General features: G+C 32.2%; 1 protein-coding gene across 4 annotated transcripts in view; it reads right to left on the bottom strand.

Moving 5' to 3' along the window:
• The window catches only part of LOC143065976 (man(5)GlcNAc(2)-PP-dolichol translocation protein RFT1-like), a 38771-nt gene that overhangs the window by 12960 nt on the left and 6343 nt on the right, over positions 1-19468 (bottom strand). For 2 of the 4 annotated variants that reach the window (XM_076239195.1, XM_076239196.1), the window contains exons 2-9: positions 19184-19297; positions 15656-15833; positions 13497-13582; positions 11174-11290; positions 9837-10026; positions 2089-2190; positions 1335-1469; positions 201-279 (exon numbers count right to left, since the gene is read on the bottom strand). In XM_076239195.1, coding sequence (XP_076095310.1) covers positions 201-279; positions 1335-1469; positions 2089-2190; positions 9837-10026; positions 11174-11290; positions 13497-13582; positions 15656-15781 — 835 coding nt within the window. In that variant the 5' untranslated portion in view covers positions 15782-15833; positions 19184-19297. Of the gene's footprint in view, positions 1-200; positions 280-1334; positions 1470-2088; positions 2191-9836; positions 10027-11173; positions 11291-13496; positions 13583-15142; positions 15193-15655; positions 15834-19183; positions 19298-19468 lie in introns of those variants that run through there. The other 2 variants (XM_076239197.1, XM_076239194.1) reach the window with 2 other exon arrangements.

Genomic DNA, 19468 nt, shown 5'->3' with positions numbered 1-19468 from the left:
ATATATGTCAAGAAAATATCTTGCAAACAGTGATAACATCTTCTAAATACTAAAAAGATAAAATCTTTTGAAAATTGTCATAAACAAATACTTTATTGACCCAAATTGTTTTCAAATTAAAAACATCAGTTGAGATTTAACATATTCTCAAATAATTGTACTAGCATGAATGAATTATAGCAATACAGCCATAACCTTACCTTCTGTGAGAAATATCTTCAGCAAAGACTGTCTAAACACCGACTGTGTCAGCATGGCCATTCTTTCATTTAAAAAGGGCTAAAGAAGAAAACAAAAATATGTATAAACAGTTTTCTATTATTTACATTTTTGTAAATAGTGGACACAGAAAATAAATTATACATATCCATTTTCAAGGAGAAATCTTTCAAAAACAACTGTAACTCAAAATTTATTCCTATAAAAAGTTATAACCCCAATTTTTACATCAGGGCTTGAATACGTATACTTGAAAATCAATTCTTGTTGAATTCCTTAACACAAATACACATAAATTGGGACTTTTGTTTTCTTTACTGAACATGTGCATGATGTGCAAGCATAAAATATAAGCATTTACAAACATTAGATTTGGATGATTTGAAAATGTGGGTTATATGTCAATGGAATTAAGTTTCCATTTACAGCTTCTTTTTTTTAAATCTGCGCCAAAAAAATCAACATAATGAATATTGAAATTTAGAAAAAAATCCACCAGCGTTTATAAAGAAAGTATAATAAACTGCACTGTGCAAAGCTACCTTTATGGGTTAATTCAATCTTGTAATTGAAGAAGCAACACACAAAACACGTCTCCTCAGTTAGATTTTTAGGCTTCTAAAATCAAAATGAATGTTGAATTCTGACAGCAATTTAAGAGAGATATAGTTGCAATTTGTTAGAATAAAATGGTGGCAAAAAGTGACTGTAAAAGAGTGACAACTAAACTTTACAATTTTTCCAGCTTCAGCAACAATGAAAATTTTGAGACTTTTTATTAAAAAGAAATAGTAAGTTGAAAGTTTGATATTTGAAAGTTCATAATATTGCCACAATAATCAACATCAAGAATCAATATATATATCTTTGTTTCTGTATAAAAAGTCAAATTGGTGTATAAAGGTCACACTTTGAACCTTAAAATAAAAACCAATTCAACTGTGCAAGGGCTTTATGGTCAGTAAAGATTGTTAAAAGTTCCCATAATAATTTTGAATTAGATTCAATATGCAAAGATATTTCTATGTTGGGACTAGAAGGTGCTGTGCCAAGACAAGTTTTCCCTGAATAGAGACAGCCTTTAAAGCAGGTTGAAGTGTAAATTATTAACATACCTTAGTCTCAGACCACTTTGGAAAAAAGTCTCTGGTAGATTGAAAGGCAAAGTTTTTATCAACTTCATCTCCAGTATTTACGTAAATCCAAAAGAATGTATAATAGGTAATAACGTATAAAATCTCTCCTATAATCTGAAATATAAATATTATACATTTAAAAACACAGCAATGCACCAAATATCAGCTATAGAACATCAACCAATACTGGTAGTTTCCAGCATTTTTTTCTTCAGTCCAAGGGAGATTATTTAATTTAAAGTCAGTCAACCAAATAAAAAAGCCACCTTAATCTGTACATCACAGATGTACCCTTATGTACCTTAATTTTTCTCAAGAACTGCAGGTTTTTCCAATTTTTTAAAAATCTGTGAAAGAAAAAATTTCAAGAAACTTTTTATGTGCATTAATTCCATAACTCCGACAATTAAATAAACAAACTGTAATACAATATTTTACACCAAATATACCACAATTCACCTCAAGATCTGCAGATATAAAAAAATAAAACCATTATTGTTCAAGGTCTGTAATTCTGCCCACAAAAGTCAGTCAGTTGAAATTGACACTCAAACTCCTACTAATGTATTGAAAAAATCAGCTCAAAATCTGCATGAAATTTCAAAACTAAACTATTTTTAAAAATATGTTTGATCATACGGGTCTATCGTATTTTTTCAAAATAACATGATTGTCATCAATAATATTTCTCACACAGGTGGTAAACAAATATGACTTGTACACTATAACTTGCCTGTCCTACTGCAAAACATGTTATTCCCCATTCTGGTCTGGACCATAAAAGAATCACTGCTATCAAAACTTTAAAGGATTCACCAACTGCTACTGCACCTACCTATAAAACATGTATGTATTGTGGTATAATACCAAGACAGCTGCATAGAATTGAAAGTGTACTGTAAAGATACAAAGCATAATTTCTTTTAAACCACTTTTTCAAGGAAATCAATCTTTGAGAGTTTTAAGGGCATATCCAACAGTTTATTTCTGACGGTGAGAATTTTTTCCCTTTAAGATATTTCATTCTTCAATTGACAGAGAATCAAATTTTGCCAAAAAAAATATATGTTGTCGATTTCGTTTTTGCAAAAAATGCTGCTGAAAATTGAACATTTTTGCAATTTTTGAGTAAAAAACGAGTTTTATTAAAAAAAAGAAATATGATTTTTTTAAACAACATATACATATTTAATAGGGCTCAAATTGAAGCAAAACAATTCAAGATGGTGAGAAAAATCTAACTTTACCATTTAAAGCATTAATTCTTACTCAAATAAAGCAAAAAACGTTACGGTTTCCTCAAAAAACGGCATGAAATGAACATTTGAAATGCACATTTTTGATTTTTTATATTATTTCCAACGGTGTCGATTTGGCCAAAGTAAGATATATTATTCTTTTAAAAAAATGGAACGTCATAACGTTTTGAAAAGTACTTGTCACCGTACTCGTTTTTGAGAAAAATCTAGGAATATAATATTGTTTACTGAATCCCTTCCGTAAGCCTCACAAATTGCGCCAAAAATTAGGACGTTGCGGGAAATAACGTTACATTTCCCGGTAATTTTTCTGAGTCAGTGCGACAGTGTGGCTGAAAAATGTAAACATACCCTGTGACTTGGTTGGAAATTTGTCTCAATGGCACTCATATCATATCTTCTTATTTATAATGAACCAGTACTAGTTTTAGGATGTCTTTTTGAGATAATAAATCCGTCAGTTTTACTGTTGTGTTCGTCAAAATTGTGAAACCCGAGTGCAAAACATGCAAACCGTGGAATTACAAACTATTAAAAAAAACCAATGTAAAATCGGGCTTCATTTTTTAAGTATCAAAAATTCCAAATTATAAATATATTGCCAACATATTTATTATTTTGTTTGATATTTCGTATTTATATCTGTCATTCCGGATCAACATGAGTTAATTAGAACCACCTTTCGTTTCTAATTTATTTTTCACACTTGGCATCAATCGGAACTACTCGGCCTATTTCTAGTTGTTCCAAGAAAAGAGAATGGTCAAGTAGTTACGATTGACCTTGCATTAAATGCTTATCCTTTAAAGGGGCTTCTTTTGGTAGATTTCTGCAACTACTTTAGAAACCGATTATAAAAGTGTTTAAAGTACAAAAACCATCAGACGGTGCATCATGATTAGTTGATGTAGATTTCAAGGAAGTAATTACTTACATAGGCGACAATTTACTTCTACCATAGATGTAATACTCTATGCTTCTACCTATTATCATGGACGTAAAATCTAGGTTGCGCCAATCATCTTTATTTACTTCTTTTTTACTTATAAGTGTATACCTGGCCTTGAAGTCGTAAAACTTTCGAGTCAGTTTTTCATACTCACACTCCAAAATCAACAAACCAAAATGCTGGACTTCATGTTTCAAGCATGATTTTTGTGCTTCGAGCACTGAGTAAAGTTTTATTACTTCGACCTCTGGTGCTCTAGACAGGAGAACCGTGGTACATAGGCATCACGCAGTTTGGCACTCCGAGGCGGATGGCGAACAAGATGGCGAACTGTGGTTTATATTTGACCAATAGTACCACCTAAGTCGACACTAGGGGCAGTTTTGATTCGTTGTAGAGTATTAATGGATTGCTCATTGTTGAAGACAGTAATCTATGAAGATGAAGAACAATAAAAAGACCTGCATATTAATAATCTGTACTTTTTCTATATATTTTGTGCTATTTAGCCTATGTACATTTACTCCATATCACTATATTTTCTACCGTATACATGTATTTTTTTTATATGTATGTATTGTATATATTCATCAAGTGGAATAATGATTAGTGACGTCAAAATGTAAAAGAAAACGACATTCCTTTACTGAATTAACAAATAAAATATATTTCAGGGGAACACTGTAAATCTTGAATATTAAATCTGCAAAAATAAGGTTCTGGTTGCTAATGCATAGAGTTACATAATTTCTTTACAAAAGTATACGTTAAAGAAGAATAGAATTGAAGTCCACAAACTTTAAACTCTGACTTGGCATGCACATTAGATAGAACTCATCACTCATCTATAGGAATATATGTACTAAGTTTCTTGTCGATGTGACTATGACGTCCTCTGACAACTTTCACAAAAAACATTAACCTGATTCAGGACGGACGGACGGACGGACGGACAAACTGTTGGGTATACAGACACACGTAGGAACAGATAAACGGAAACACGGAACTAAAAAAATTACTATCGTGGGCGGGCATTAAAAAATCAGGTGTTTATAGAAGATCTTTTAATTATCAAGTCATCAAGTAAGAGACTTTATCATGTCAAGAGACTTACCAAAGTAAAAGGGTAAGATTTAGTTTTATCTGTTCATTATACGTATTTTCAGATAATAGGTTTTTTTGAAAACATAATACCAACTAAAATTGATATTAGCATAAGTAGAGCAACATTATATATAAGAACAATATAATTGAGACATATGAAAATATATATGTATTTATTGTCTTTTGAAATAATCAATTAACATCGTAATTATCGTTTTGTTCTTTGTAACTCTGGGAGACCCATCTCGTCTCTTTTCTAATAGTAGTTCCCGAATTCCGTCTTCTCCTTCCTTTTCAAATGCATAATATATATGATTTAATTTTAATCCTGATTTGGCCATAACATCAGCTGTTCTCTGTGATATAACTTTTTGTGTAATCAAGGGTGTAAAAGTCTCTTGGTCTACTTTACTGACATTGTCGAACTTCATTTGAGAATTCATACTCTCAATGGAAAATGAAAATTTTTTGTAGTCGATAGAAATATTGCCTAACAAAACTCTAAGAGCCTCAACATCCTCAACTGCATTATGCGCAATGTAATCACTTTTGCAAACATCTTTAAAAATTGTATTTTGTTTATGATTAGGCAAATCTGGGTAGGTCGTTTTAAACAATGGCAAAGTATCCACAAAACCACTTAACATTTTGTCTAAACTCTCCGAAGCAGGTAAATTTTGACAGACTGTACAGTAATCGGCGAGCATCAAATGTTTTACAATTATGAGCTGCTAAGACACATGGTTTATGCTGTTCTAACTAAGAGGTAAAGTTTTGAAATGCAGCTTCTTGTGAAAGAACTTGAACAGGGTCTCCATTATAAAAAAGCACGCCTCCTTTGCTAGTTAAACCAGTGACAGCTGATGCCTGTGTTGAAATTGATTTACCTGGCTGAATGTAAGTGCTGTACTGCGACGTTTTATGTAAATGTGATGCTGCAATTTGTAAAATGTCGCAATCTAAGGCTAAGGAAGATGTTTCTAAGTCGAAGACAACGATATTTTCACAACTAGCAACTTCTGATAAATCTGGTCTATACTTTATCACAGGTATACTTGCATCACAAGTTACAGAGGTGAATGACATATTAGATGAATAAGTTACTCCTTCTTTTTTCTCCAACGATTCCGTATTAGATCTTTTCTCTTTTTTCATCAAAAGTTTCCTCTTTTTTATTTCAGGGTCTCCTTCAAATTTCAACTGGCGTTTTCTTTCTCTTGATAATTTTTGACAGTTAACTTCCAAAATTTTACTTGGTGATAAATGAGCCTTAACAAAAACATCTTCCATATAGTTATACCCTATATTTTTCTGTGCAGCTGCAGCAGCAATCCTATTTTCAAGGGATTCACTTGTACTGTAACATGTGATCACATGTGCGCTTGTGGGCTTTACTTGCATATATATTATTTGTAGATTCTAGGGTAAAATTAAGTATTGATTAAATATGGGATTACGCTAATATAAATTAAAGATGCGATTTTTTTTGTATTATCATACCGGTTACACGCCATTATTCCGACAGCCCATTAGTCCGACAGCCCATTAGTCCGACAACCCATTAGTCCGACAACCCAATAGTCCGACAACCCATTGCTCCGACAACCCATTGCTCCGACAGCCCAATACTCCGACAACCCATAAGTCCGACACTTATCAAGACAAGTATGGTTACACGCCATTATTCCGACAGCCCATTAGTCCGACAGCCCATTAGTCCGACAACCCATTAGTCCGACAACCCAATAGTCCGACAACCCATTGCTCCGACAACCCATTGCTCCGACAGCCCAATACTCCGACAACCCATAAGTCCGACACTTATCAAGACAAGTATCAGGGTGTTAGGGTCAAATAAAATTTGTGTGTCTGTATTATTACTTTTAAATATGTAATAACATATCTTAAAAAATAACTCCGTATATATAAAATAAGGCTTAGGTAGTTCGAATACTTTCTATATACTCATTTCGAAATCTGTTTATAGAATAGAACAGAAAAGAATATTTCATTTTCCAAATTAAAGGGTCTATAAAGAGCATATAAATCAAGAACAACGAGTGATAGTGCAAACTACTGATGATTCCCCCGCTCAAAAATTTCGTTGTTGAGTTATGAATCTGAAAAAGCATCACACAGTATAGCTGACTTGTATAAACATTGAAACCAAATTTCAGAAATCATTGTATTGTAGTTCCTGAGAACAATGTGACGAACATTTTTAACTTGGCTGTCATGTGAAAGGTGTTCGGTAAACAGGAAGTTGTTGACAATGAATCTGAAAACGCGTCACACGATATAGCCAACTTCAATAAACCTTTCAGAAATCCTTGAATTATAGTTCATAAAAAAAAATGCAACGAAAATATTCATGGAACGGATGGATGAACTGACTGACTGACTGACGGATGGACGGTTGGACGGACGGACAGACAGGGGCAAAACAGTATACCCCCGCTTTTTCGAAGCGGCGGTATAATGATTGGGTCAACATTAAGACTTTACAATACTAGTATGATAATATTATATTTATAGCACCATACGCCTCAGTCAGAATCGGAGCCAAAACAAAATAGAAAAAAACCTCAACTAACACATTGATATCAAATAACAGTCCTTATCAAGGCATGCACTACATAATTCAAAAGAACTAACAATATAATAATCATTTTCCCCCTTAATAGTAAAGTTTTCTTGTGTTATTAAACATCGAAGATTTATTTAACTTTTTAAAGTTCTGACATGTGCTAGATATGTGCTAAAAGAGTTCCTCCCTCAAATTATTATGAAGTGAGCATTCGATTGAAAAATGACGCTCATCCTCAACTTTTCAGCTGTACACTACGATTTTTTGAGTATATGACATTTTCAATTCTTAATGTAATGGGTGAGCACCGATTCTTAATTAACATATGAAGTACCTTTCTTAAAATCGATATCTAAATATTTTTCTTCTTGAACACAATCTTTAAATGAAAAATAAGTGTCAAGTTTGCCATAAAACACATAATGTGTGACGAATATTATTCAGTTACCTTAATTATGTTAAGAAGTTCTAAGTTTATCTATTAGGAAATCGGCAAATGTTTAAATCCTTTCACTTTCGTTTCTTAATGGAGTACGCTAATTACGGTTGTAATACGGAAAACGATTTCCGAAGTTTTGGTACTGGTTCCGATCCTTCCTAGTTGAAAATTAAGTGCTTGATATTGAATTACTATAGGAGTTACATTAAAACGTAACAGTAATACGGAATATATTTATTTTTGTTTAGAGATTATATGCAATTTGGTTAGAGATTATTCTAGTATATAAGTAGAGTTTCTCGCAACGTTAATCAGTTCGGTCGTCAGAGCTCCAAGTGAAGACTAAAGAAAAGGTAATTATAACTATTTCTGAATAAGAAGTAGCTTACCAAGGACCTTTGGTTAAACTTTTATAAGCAAGAGCCAATTGTACTATCTGAATAAGGTGGTGACATATTGTCCTGTGGTATATAATAAATAAGGTGACAACGTGATACTGTCCCTTTGGACCAGTGACACCTTGGCCCTGAATAAGGACCAGGGGCGCACTGGAAACCATATTTCCATATTACCTTTGAATCAAAGAACTAAAGTACTGTAAGGCAAATAGGTTAATAGTCATATATCTAATTTTGAATTAAGGTTAAGTCACAGCTCCAATTAAGCGTCCTTTGTGTTGTACTCCATTGTTAGGTTAAGGGTTCCATTTTGTATACTTACCGGAAGTAATCTTTTGTTACTTGTTGTTAGGCTTTTATATCTAAGGTTGAATTAGTTCAGGAAACACGTTACCATTTGTAAGGGTTAGCCAACGATACACAACAAATCTAGGGAAGTAACCCTGGTACGGATCTACGGGTACACAAAGTACCATCTGGCGTGTAGGACCCCTGCACGTTACAAATGTACTAAGTTTTCACAATTAGACAATTTGACAGACACAAGCAGGACAAGAATGTCGCACATTGTCTTAGATTTCTTACCAGTCAAATTTGCGTTGACTGTATATTTCTATGTCATATACAGTCACTGACCCGGCCGATATCACTTTTCCTCATGACTATTTTAAGTAGAAGTTGCCGAAATGTTCTTGTCCGTCATATTTGTCTTAATACGACCGCAAAACTTTTTTTAGATATCGTATAATGGTATTATGTCGTCGTCTGTGTCGTCTGCGTCGAGGGTAAGGACTGAGAAGTTGAAACAAGCATGTGTTTCAACTCCAATATTATGAGACAAATATCCCTCATGGACAGAATGATTGGAATCAAAACGGACAACCCCAAATATTAAAGAGAACAGAGTTGGTCTTTTTAGAGAAAATTTTCCCAAACACACAAGACTGATGCATTGTCGGAATAATGGGCTGTCGGAGTAATGGGCTGTCGGAATAGTGGGCTGTCGGAGTAATGGGCTGTCGGAATAATGGGCTGTCGGAGTAATGGGCTGTCGGAATAATGGTTGTCGGACTAATGGGATGTCACCATCATACCTAGTGCCATTTTGGTATTTATGTCAAATGCGCCAGGTCCTCGTTGTCCAGTGAAATGTCTTTTGCTGGTTGGTATTGCAGTCAAGTATCCACATTGTTCACAAGAAATGTTCAAAATACTGGCAAATCTAAATCTTTGTTCGTTAATTGTATTGTGCAATTTTAAGTTTGAGCCACAACCCACGCAAGCTTTCAAAGCTTCGGCCAGTAAAGAAAGCTCAACTAGGCGCCGACCATCTTTCCATGTTATATCTTTGTCATCTTGGTCGATCTGAATAACAGGTTTATCAGCGATGTGTTTATCAACTTTTAAGATTTCAGTTCTATTTCCATTAATATTCTCCATGAGTTTTTTTGCCGATTCCCGCCTAGTCTTTTCCTTTGAGGAAAGAAACCGGCTTTTCCCGACGGCCATAGCAATTCCAATGGTGATTCCGTTATGACGTCGTTTAAACAACGTTAAATTACGGGAAACAATAGACGACGTTTACGTTTGTTATTACCTCCCCTGAAACTGTTGGATATGCCCTTAATAGCCATCAAACATTTTATGAAGCATAAAAAATTAGTTAATGCGATATTTTTTGGCCTCAGAAGTAGACTGCAATTTTAAATACATTTTTGTACAACAAAACATATACTATAACTCACCCGTAAACCTGTAAAGAAATTTGACACGGCTACAGTGAAATGTGGTCTTGCTAAAGTTGCTATAACAGCAGCCATTGCATAAGAAATAACACCAACATAGTAATTTGGAATGATTTCTGGATCTGGACATTTCCACACATACAACCATACCCCTATACATATACAACTTAACAGCCAAGTAAGAGGAACGCTGAAATGTAGCATTTAGATCATTTATTTAAACCATTTTTATATTTAGATTATAATTACTTACTAAAACTTTGACAGATAACTAATTCCACACTTTCAATACTTTATACATATTTTATAATTACAAATTATATACTTTTCACAAACATGACAAATTCATTGAAACAATTTTCAGTACTTGCAATTTTAGCAATTACTGTTTGACGTGAACTTATGTGATAGGTCAATAATCAGTGAAGTACACAATACAAGTTTTACAAATGAACACATATGAAACAAGTGATGATACCCCCGCCGCAAGTGGATAATGTCAATAGTGTAAAAATATGTAAGTGTTTGGTAAACAGGAAGTTGTCAAGTGATGAATCTGAAAACGCATCACACAGTATAGCGGACTTATATAAACCCTGAAATCAAATTTCAGAAATCCTGGCATTGTAGTTCCTGAGAAAAATGCGATGAAAATTTTTATGGGATGGACGGACTGACGGACCGACAGACAGAGGTAAAACAGTATACCCCCCTTTTTCAAAGCGGGAATATAATTATTTAATGTCTGAGGTTAAGGGATAGTTGAGGGCTGAAAAACATGATTAAACCAGCCACATTCTTTATGAGCCTGTCCCAAGTCAGGAGCCAGTTGTTCCGTGGTTATTGCTGGTTCTTGTCTGTCATATTTGTTTTATGTAAATTGTTTTGTTCTTAATTAGACGGTTAGCGGTTAGCTTTCTCATTGGAATTGTTTTCATGTAAGGACCTATTATAAACAATTATACCATATAGGTTTTAGTCAGTGTTGAAGGCTGTACAGTGCACGTCTAAATTATTTCTTACCACTTTATTTGAACTTCGGTGGATAGGTGTCTCAATAGAAATCATACCCATCTCCTCATTTTTATATTTATGATTTTTTAACGTCAACAGGGGGATAGGCTATTCCTGTTAAATATTATAATTACCATGAACCTTGCATTTTTAACTGCTTAAACATGTTTTTTTATGAAGAATTTAGGTAGATTTTTCCTGCTAAATAGTGTATTTACCATAAACCTTTAAATTTGATTCAAGACTGTTAAAAACACCTTCTTTTCATGAAGAAATTGAAAAAAATTATATCCTTAGAATAAATGATGAATTCCCAGACTTACGTCAGCCACATTAAGTTGATGACCTGCCTCCACGTCTTTCCCTCTATTTTACTGAGACTAGCATTATCAAATGCTTCTGTACCCAAAAACAATACTGTAGTATATAACAGGTACAATCTACAAAGGAATAAAATATAATTAGAATGTATAAATATCAATAAGATTTAAATAAAATGTATAAAGGTTTTAATAAAATGTATAAAGATTTAAATAAAATGTATAAAATTTTAATAAAATGTATAAAGATTTAAATAAAATGTATAAAGATTTAAATAAAATGTATAAAGATTTTAATAAAATGTATAAAGATTTAAATAAAATGTATAAATATCTATTGATATAGGTTTCACCAATAAAAGGTACACAATATAAAAAAAATCCTGAAACACCTCTGTATTACTATTATAAGTTATATGGTTCGCTACTGACCCCGTACGGATCCATAGAGGGTTAGTAAAATCCATAGGGGGTGAGGCCGGAGGCCGAGTCCCCTATGAATTTTATTCACCCTCTATGGATCCATAGGGGGTCAGTAGTTAACCGTATAACGAATTTATCGGACGCTGGACTTTTTCTGCTGCGTTTTGTTGAAAAATAAACAATGAAACACAACAACATTAATAGATGACGTCGCCATTAACGCGTCATGAACCCCATATGAAACTTACTAACCCCATACGGTCTCATAGGGGGTCACCACGTGACGGCATTTAACCAATCACAACGTGATAATTCATCTGTGGTCCAATAACCTGTACTATCATGACTATAGCATATTTATAGTATAATAAAATTGTACGACTAGAATTTAGTATGACATCAAGCAATGGTTACATATATATAAATTGTATGACTAGAATTTAGTATGACATCAAGCAATGGTTACATATATATATAACTCACTGCATGTTAACTTGTTGAAAGGCCAAAAAAAAATATATGTCTGTTTAAGGTTACATCATCAAAGTTAATAGGGTAGATAGGTCGGTATTTCCATTTTATTATATTTTATTTAGACGTGGTCCGAGTTGTCCATGGGCCAAGTTTACCCGTATTTTTAATGATTGGATTATTTCCCTTGGTTATTGGTTTCATTAAACGAGTTGCGAGTTTCCTTAAAACAGCCGTCATATTCACAATTCTGAACATTGAGATGTATCAGGCAATTGATTAAATGTATTTGCAACCCTTACTTTGCTTTTGACACAGGTTCTATTAAAATTTCACTTTACGACAGAAATAAAATGGCTAAGGGTTGGCACTCAAATTAGAGTCTATCGGGTAAAAGTAAACAGACATTAATTTTTTTTCGCCTAACATGAATGTAATCATTTGTTGTGACAGGTGTGCAAAATTTAGATATAACAAATAAAATTAACATCATTAATTGTATTAATGTAATTTAGTTCAGACAAAAGTTTAACTTAAACAGAGTAAATTCACATGATTAATATAAAAAAAACTGTACTTCAACTCTTACAGAATTTTCACTCAAACCAAGATTTAACCCCAGTATAGGTGTTTGTTCTATTATTGCTCATCTCTTTATATATTTGTAGCAGATTTGTTAAATCCAGATTACATTGGAAAATAGGAAAATATTCATATATACTATAAACTTAAATTAATTATGATCATGATTTCAAAACTAACAAAAAATATGTTTGAAATATGAGAATGATGCAGTTGTCTTTCTTTGGTCAAATTTAGCTGGATATCCTGGATATCTTATAAAGTCTCTCCCTCAAAATAGTTGCTTAAACACTAGATCAATTATTTTTTTTAGGGTAGAACTCTTGGAAAACCCCACATAGATGTCGACATGAAAGTGTTGGTGGGAGATTTATTGTGTATGCAGGAGGCTGGATATAAAGTAAAGCAAATTATAGGGCAGTTTAAAATAATAAATGCCTAAAATGGGGGCAAAAATGATGCCCATGCCCATGTAAATTTATAAAGGGACATAATAACCCATGAATGATAAAAGTGGACATTTGGTGTAGAACACTATAAAAGTTTTTTTGGTATAGATTTTCCTTCATATTGACAAAAGTTTTGATAAATTCAAATCTTTTTAAACAGTCAATACAATATTGTTATCAAGAATTACTATTGTCCTATTACTTCATTTTTAAGTTTGTTTGTTATGTTGGGTAAATGATGCCTTGTAATTAATCTGCCATTCAATGGACTCATTGATTGAATCATAATACATGTACTATATTGTATATAATGAAAGTGTTTGTTGAGAAATAAAGATATATATATAAATTACACCTGTACTTTTGATAATGGAAGGCAAAAGATTACTATGTTTTCTTACCGTATATTGACAACACCCAGCATGTCTTTTGAAGCCAGTCTGATCACAATCATGTTCAAAACAAAGGAGATCATCTTCAAAAATAGCTGGAAAAAAATAAATAAAAAGTAAATATATATAAGCATATTACATAATTTTTATTTTATTTTTGTTTATTCGTACTGAACTATTTGAGACTCATCAAACGTGGGGATTGGTATAAGTTGTATTTATGTCTGTTTATTTTTGATAGACTATATGTTGACTTCTATCATATATCTATAAGTTGCATGTTTATTTGTGTCATGGAGTAGATGTCTGGCTAATGTTTACCTGATGCCTTCTTTTATTCATATAAATGATATAGTAGATGAAAACCATGGAGATTACTTATTGTCTGGTAACCTAGGGGAAGTAAAATGAAGCACATGTGCAGAAATATGCCACTCTATGAAAAAATTAAACCTTTATACAATAAATCTTGCTAAAGTGTTTCCATTTGGCAGTGCAGAATATGTTTTGTTTGTAGAAAGCAACAATATCTATGTGAAGTGAGAACTACCCATTGATTAAGGGCATACGATACAGTTACAGGGAAGGTAATGACGTTGCTAACGTAAAATGTTATTTTCACGACGTCAAACTATGACATATCGAGAAAAGATGCATTTTTCGACTGATTTTTATCATTCAAACTGATTTAATTTGAAAACGAGTGCATGGACCCCAATTTTTTAAAACAGCAATTTGTTTCATTTTGCAAGGAGATTATGTGACCCAAATTTCATAAAACTGTAAATAGCGCATTTTTTTTTAATTTTGAATAATTACATTAGATGTATATTTCATTATAATATTTTATTCTGATTGGTTAACTGCACATCACGTGTTATTCCGTAAGCAGTTGTATTGCTCAATACAACTTTTCACTCATGATAACACGTGCTCCAACAATAAAGTGTACAGGTGAATTAAATAATAAAATATATAAAATTCGTGTTTTCATGATCATAGCTAAAAAATGTAATTATAAGTATTGAATGCTTCTTTCTGTAACTTTATAGGGTTGTAAAGGTGTTGACCGTGCGTACATTTTTAGAATGAAGCGCTTCCGCGCTTCATACAAAATGTACTTCGGTCAACGCTTTTACACCCCAATAAATTTACAAAAAGAAGCATTCAATTCTTAATAAATATGCAGCAAAAAATGACGTTTTGTCCTCTACTCATGAACATTTGATAAATATAGAGTTATTTCGGAATAAAAATTGCATAATTTTTAATGATACTGATAAAATACAGAAATTACTGATTATTTAACAAAAAACAATTTGTGTTTATCTTTTAAAACAAAAAAGTTATGTCTTTCTTTCGAAAAAGAAAATACGGACACAAATCTGAATTTTGAGCAAATATACAAAATTTCGACCTCATTTTACTCAAAAAGTAGCACATGAAGGTATATTTTTTATTACATATTTGATTTAATCAGGTAAAAAATAGCCTATATGCAAATTTTCATCAACTTGTAAATACAGGTTCAAAACTGTATCGTATGCCCTTAATTAAACCCTGTTTTTATATGAAAAGTTTAGGCATTGAAATTCCAAAATAACAACCAGCAATTAAGGAAGACAAAAGTTTTTTACTATTCTGAGATGATTTACCTGTAAAACCATATTATACATTGCTGCATGAGCAGACTTTATTCTGAGATGACTTACCTGTAAAACCATATTATACATTGCTGCATGAGCAGACTTTATTCTGAGATGATTTACCTGTAAAACCATATTATAAGTTGCTGCATGAGCAGACTTTATTCTGAGATGATTTACCTGTAAAACCATATTATACATTGCTGCATGAGCAGACTTTATTCTGAGATGATTTACCTGTAAAACCATGTTATACATTGCTGCATGAGCAGACTTTATTCTGAGATGATTTACCTGTAAAACCATATTATACATTGCTGCATGAGCAGACTTTATTCTGAGATGATTTACCTGTAAAACCATATTATATGTTGCTGCATGAGCAGACTTTATTCTGAGATGATTTACCTGTAAAACCATGTTAAACATTGCTGCATGAGCAGACTTTTTTCTGAGATGATTTACCTGTAAAACCATATAATAAGTTGCTGCATGAGCAGACTTTATTCTGAGATGATTTACCTGTAAAACCATATTATATGTGGCTGCATGAGCAGACTTTATTCTGAGATGATTTACCTGTAAAACCATATTATATGTGGCTGCATGAGCAGACTTCCTCAACATCTCGAACCGTGTCAACTTCATGGTGAGTTTTCTTTACAACCAACGATACAAACAAAGGAGTATTTCACTACAACTGTAATACAAAGAAAGACAAAATAAAATATAATTGTGACATGAATAAATGTTACACAAGTTCAAAATTCAAATTAATGATGCTATATTTTTCTCAAAGGATTACAATGAACCATTGGATACTATGCATGCTAATTGCTATGGATGCAGCCATTTTATAAAGATAAAATGGTATTCTATATTAAGTATTGCTTTTCTTGACTGGTAATTGTGTGCAGCTGATATCTTTTTTATTACTTCTAGACACTTTGTGCACTCTGCATTATACCAAAAGCAAATTGATATATATATATATCCTAGGCATTGAAGGACATAAGTAGTCTTTTATACCTGTGATCAAACATATAATTTTAAATGCAGAATTGATAGGCAAAAGGAGATAAGTTTAATTTGCATTAACAGAAGCATTTTGCACAAACCTAAATATTTTTTTTGTTTAGACTAAAAAAAAATATACTTTTGTCAAAAGAAAATTCTAAAAGTTTTCACTCTAACAAATAAACTTTCTAATCTGTATCTTGAAAAGGCTTCTATGATGCCTGTTGGGAAATCAATTGTAATATGCAATCTATAACTCTTCAATTGCAAAATCAGACAATGAATTATCTAATGTTTAAAATAAGCTTTGATGAAATTTTCAAAATATTGACAAACATTTTTCTTATCAATTTCATTTTTTATAAATTGCTTTTATCTTTAAAACCAAGTCCATAAAAAATGTTCATAAATCAATACCCAACATTACAAATCTGCTATAGCCTATTTATAGCAAAAGTAGTGTGACCTGTTATAGTAAACAAACAGTTGGTTTTTAAGTAAATCTATTAATTTAAAATTACCAAAGTTTATTTCATAAATTAGCTATCTTGTTGATGCAGCATGTATAAGGGTTGAGATCTCACAAACATGTTTAACCCCGCCGCATTTTTGCGCCTGTCCCAAGTCAGGAGCCTCTGGCCTTTGTTAGTCTTGTATTATTTTAATTTTAGTTTCTTGTGTACAATTTGGAAATTAGTATGGCCTTCATTATCACTGGACTAGTATATATTTGTTTAGGGGCCAGCTGAAGGACGCCTCCGGGTGCGGGAATTTCTCGCTACATTGAAGACCTGTTGGTGACCCTCTGCTGTTGTTTTTTATTTGGTCGGGTTGTTGTCTCTTTGACACATTCCCCATTTCCATTCTCAATTTTACAATTGTTATTTCTTTTTTTCATCATCTCAAATGCGATTTGGGATTGTTTTTATATTACATATTTTATGTTTGACAAAACACCAAATTTGAGTGGCTACATATTGAACAAGAGGCTGTCACAATGACAGCAAACCGGATTTATTTATATTTATTTGTGTCCTGGCGATATCACAAGAACCATTACTGAAGAATGGTGAAAGTGAAAATCGTCAATATCAAATTTGACCTCCATTTTGTCATCAGTATCAACATATTAAAATTTGAAAAGCTTACATTGAATGGTTCATTAGTAAATGCAACAACGTGAATGGAAACGCCATTTTACAATCTTTCAAGAACCATAACTCCTGAACGGTAAAAGTCAAAATCGTCATTATTGAACTTGACCTCTATTTTGTCATCAGTAACAACATATTAAAATTTGGGAAGCTTTGGTAGAACAGTTCATGAGTAAATGCACGGACACGACTGGAAACTCCATTTTTCAATCTTTCAAGAACCATAACTCCTGAACGGTAAAAGTCAAAATCGTCATTATTGAACTTGACCTCCACTTTGTCATCAGTAACAACATATTAAAATTTGGGAAGCTTTGGTAGAACAGTTCATGTGTAAATGCACGGACACGACTGGAAACTCCATTTTTCAATCTTTCAAGAACCATAACTCCTGAACGGTAAAAGTCAAAATCGTCATTATTGAACTTGACCTCTATTTTGTCATCAGTAACAACATATTAAAATTTGGGAAGCTTTGGTAGAACAGTTCATGAGTAAATGCACGGACATGACTGGAAACTCCATTTTTCAATGTTTCAAGAACCATAACTCCTGAACGGTAAAAGTCAAAATCGCCATTATTGAACTTGACCTTCATTTAGTTGTCAGTAACAACATATTAAAATTTTAAAAGCTTTGGTTAAACGGTTCATGAGTTAATGCACAGACAGCATTTGATTGCCGCCCGCCCGACCGGCCGCCCGCCGTACATCCCCAAATCAATAACCGACATTTTTGTCACAAAAATCCGGTTAAAAATTAAACTAATCATAGAAAGGATGTTCCCTTTTATCAAATGTTTATCACATCTAATTAGCAAATTTAAATTGATGTCAAATAAATGTGGTCAATATTATTTCTTAGCAAAAAAAAAATCTTCCTATCACATGCATCAAGTCTTTTGTGTATTGATGTTGGGTCAATCATATGAAATAACGTCCATAATTACTGCTAACATAGAAAAAAGTATTTGTAATTACATTTGTATATATTTGTAAAACTATTCATAGCAACATAAAACTTATATAATCCAGTTACATTGTAGTTAATTCCAGATAATTTCAGAAAAATTGCACACAAACGTATCTGGAAACTTTCCCTACAGGTATGATAGACCAATTTAGAGTTATTTTTGGATGAAATAGTTATGCTTATGATAGTTTCTCATGTTTTTGAAGGAAAAATTTCCACAACATTTAATGAGAAATATATTCCGTGATTACTCAATCATTTGTCAATAGAGTTATGCACATCACTGATTTTCAATTGAAGAATGTTTTAACTAATCTGCAGTTTTATACAACATTAAAATTAAAATTATAATTATTGATTAATTCATAGTCGGTCTATAAAAATAGATTTAAATACAACACAATTATGAATACATTAAAACACTGTCACTTAACACACTGCATGGAAAAATGTGCTTCACCACTCATGTAAATAATTTTCCATATATTATTCTTAACCTTGAAAATAATCAGTAAATTTCAAAGTAATATCAGGAATGTACTAAGGGTTATTGCATGCATATTAAGGGGAAATATTATCATGAATAGATTTTTATTGAAACACCTTGGTGTGCTATTCATATGCTACAAAGGATACTTGTCCAATTTTTGTGCAGTAACCCTTTTATTGTATATACCAAAGCTTGATAAACTTTAACTCTTTCATTGTCTTCTGAAAATTATTTTTGTCCAAGATGACACATTGCTAATTTGAAGCTTTTTGCATTAGTGCAATATAATGATCATATAATACATCATTTCAAACAAACTACAAGTAATGTATTGTATGAAATAAGTTCATTTATGATTTTGCTATAGAATACCAATATACATGTACATGTATGAAGACATTTCAATGTAAAACAAACCTGCAAATGTTCTGCCTTTCTCAAGTTTATTCTTGTAAAATTAAGGCATAATCCGAAATATACAACCAATATTTCTTCCAGGAATTCCAGCTAATCTAAGTTTTATGTCCACAACTGAAAATATAAATTAGATAACAAACATTGTATTTTAAATGAATGAAACTTTGGTTATACATGTACTATTTAATATTCAACTGATCTCAAATTACAATTTCAGGTGTATTTTTTAAAACTTAGACATGTTTGTATACCATCTGTTACCTCGTCAATAAAAAGAATACTAAA

The sequence above is a fragment of the Mytilus galloprovincialis genome, chromosome 1 (genome assembly GCF_965363235.1).
Source record: "Mytilus galloprovincialis chromosome 1, xbMytGall1.hap1.1, whole genome shotgun sequence".
Classification (NCBI taxonomy): domain Eukaryota; kingdom Metazoa; phylum Mollusca; class Bivalvia; order Mytilida; family Mytilidae; genus Mytilus; species Mytilus galloprovincialis.
The sequence above is the reverse complement of the archived record's forward strand: the minus strand, read 5'-3'. Positions and strand labels throughout refer to the sequence as shown.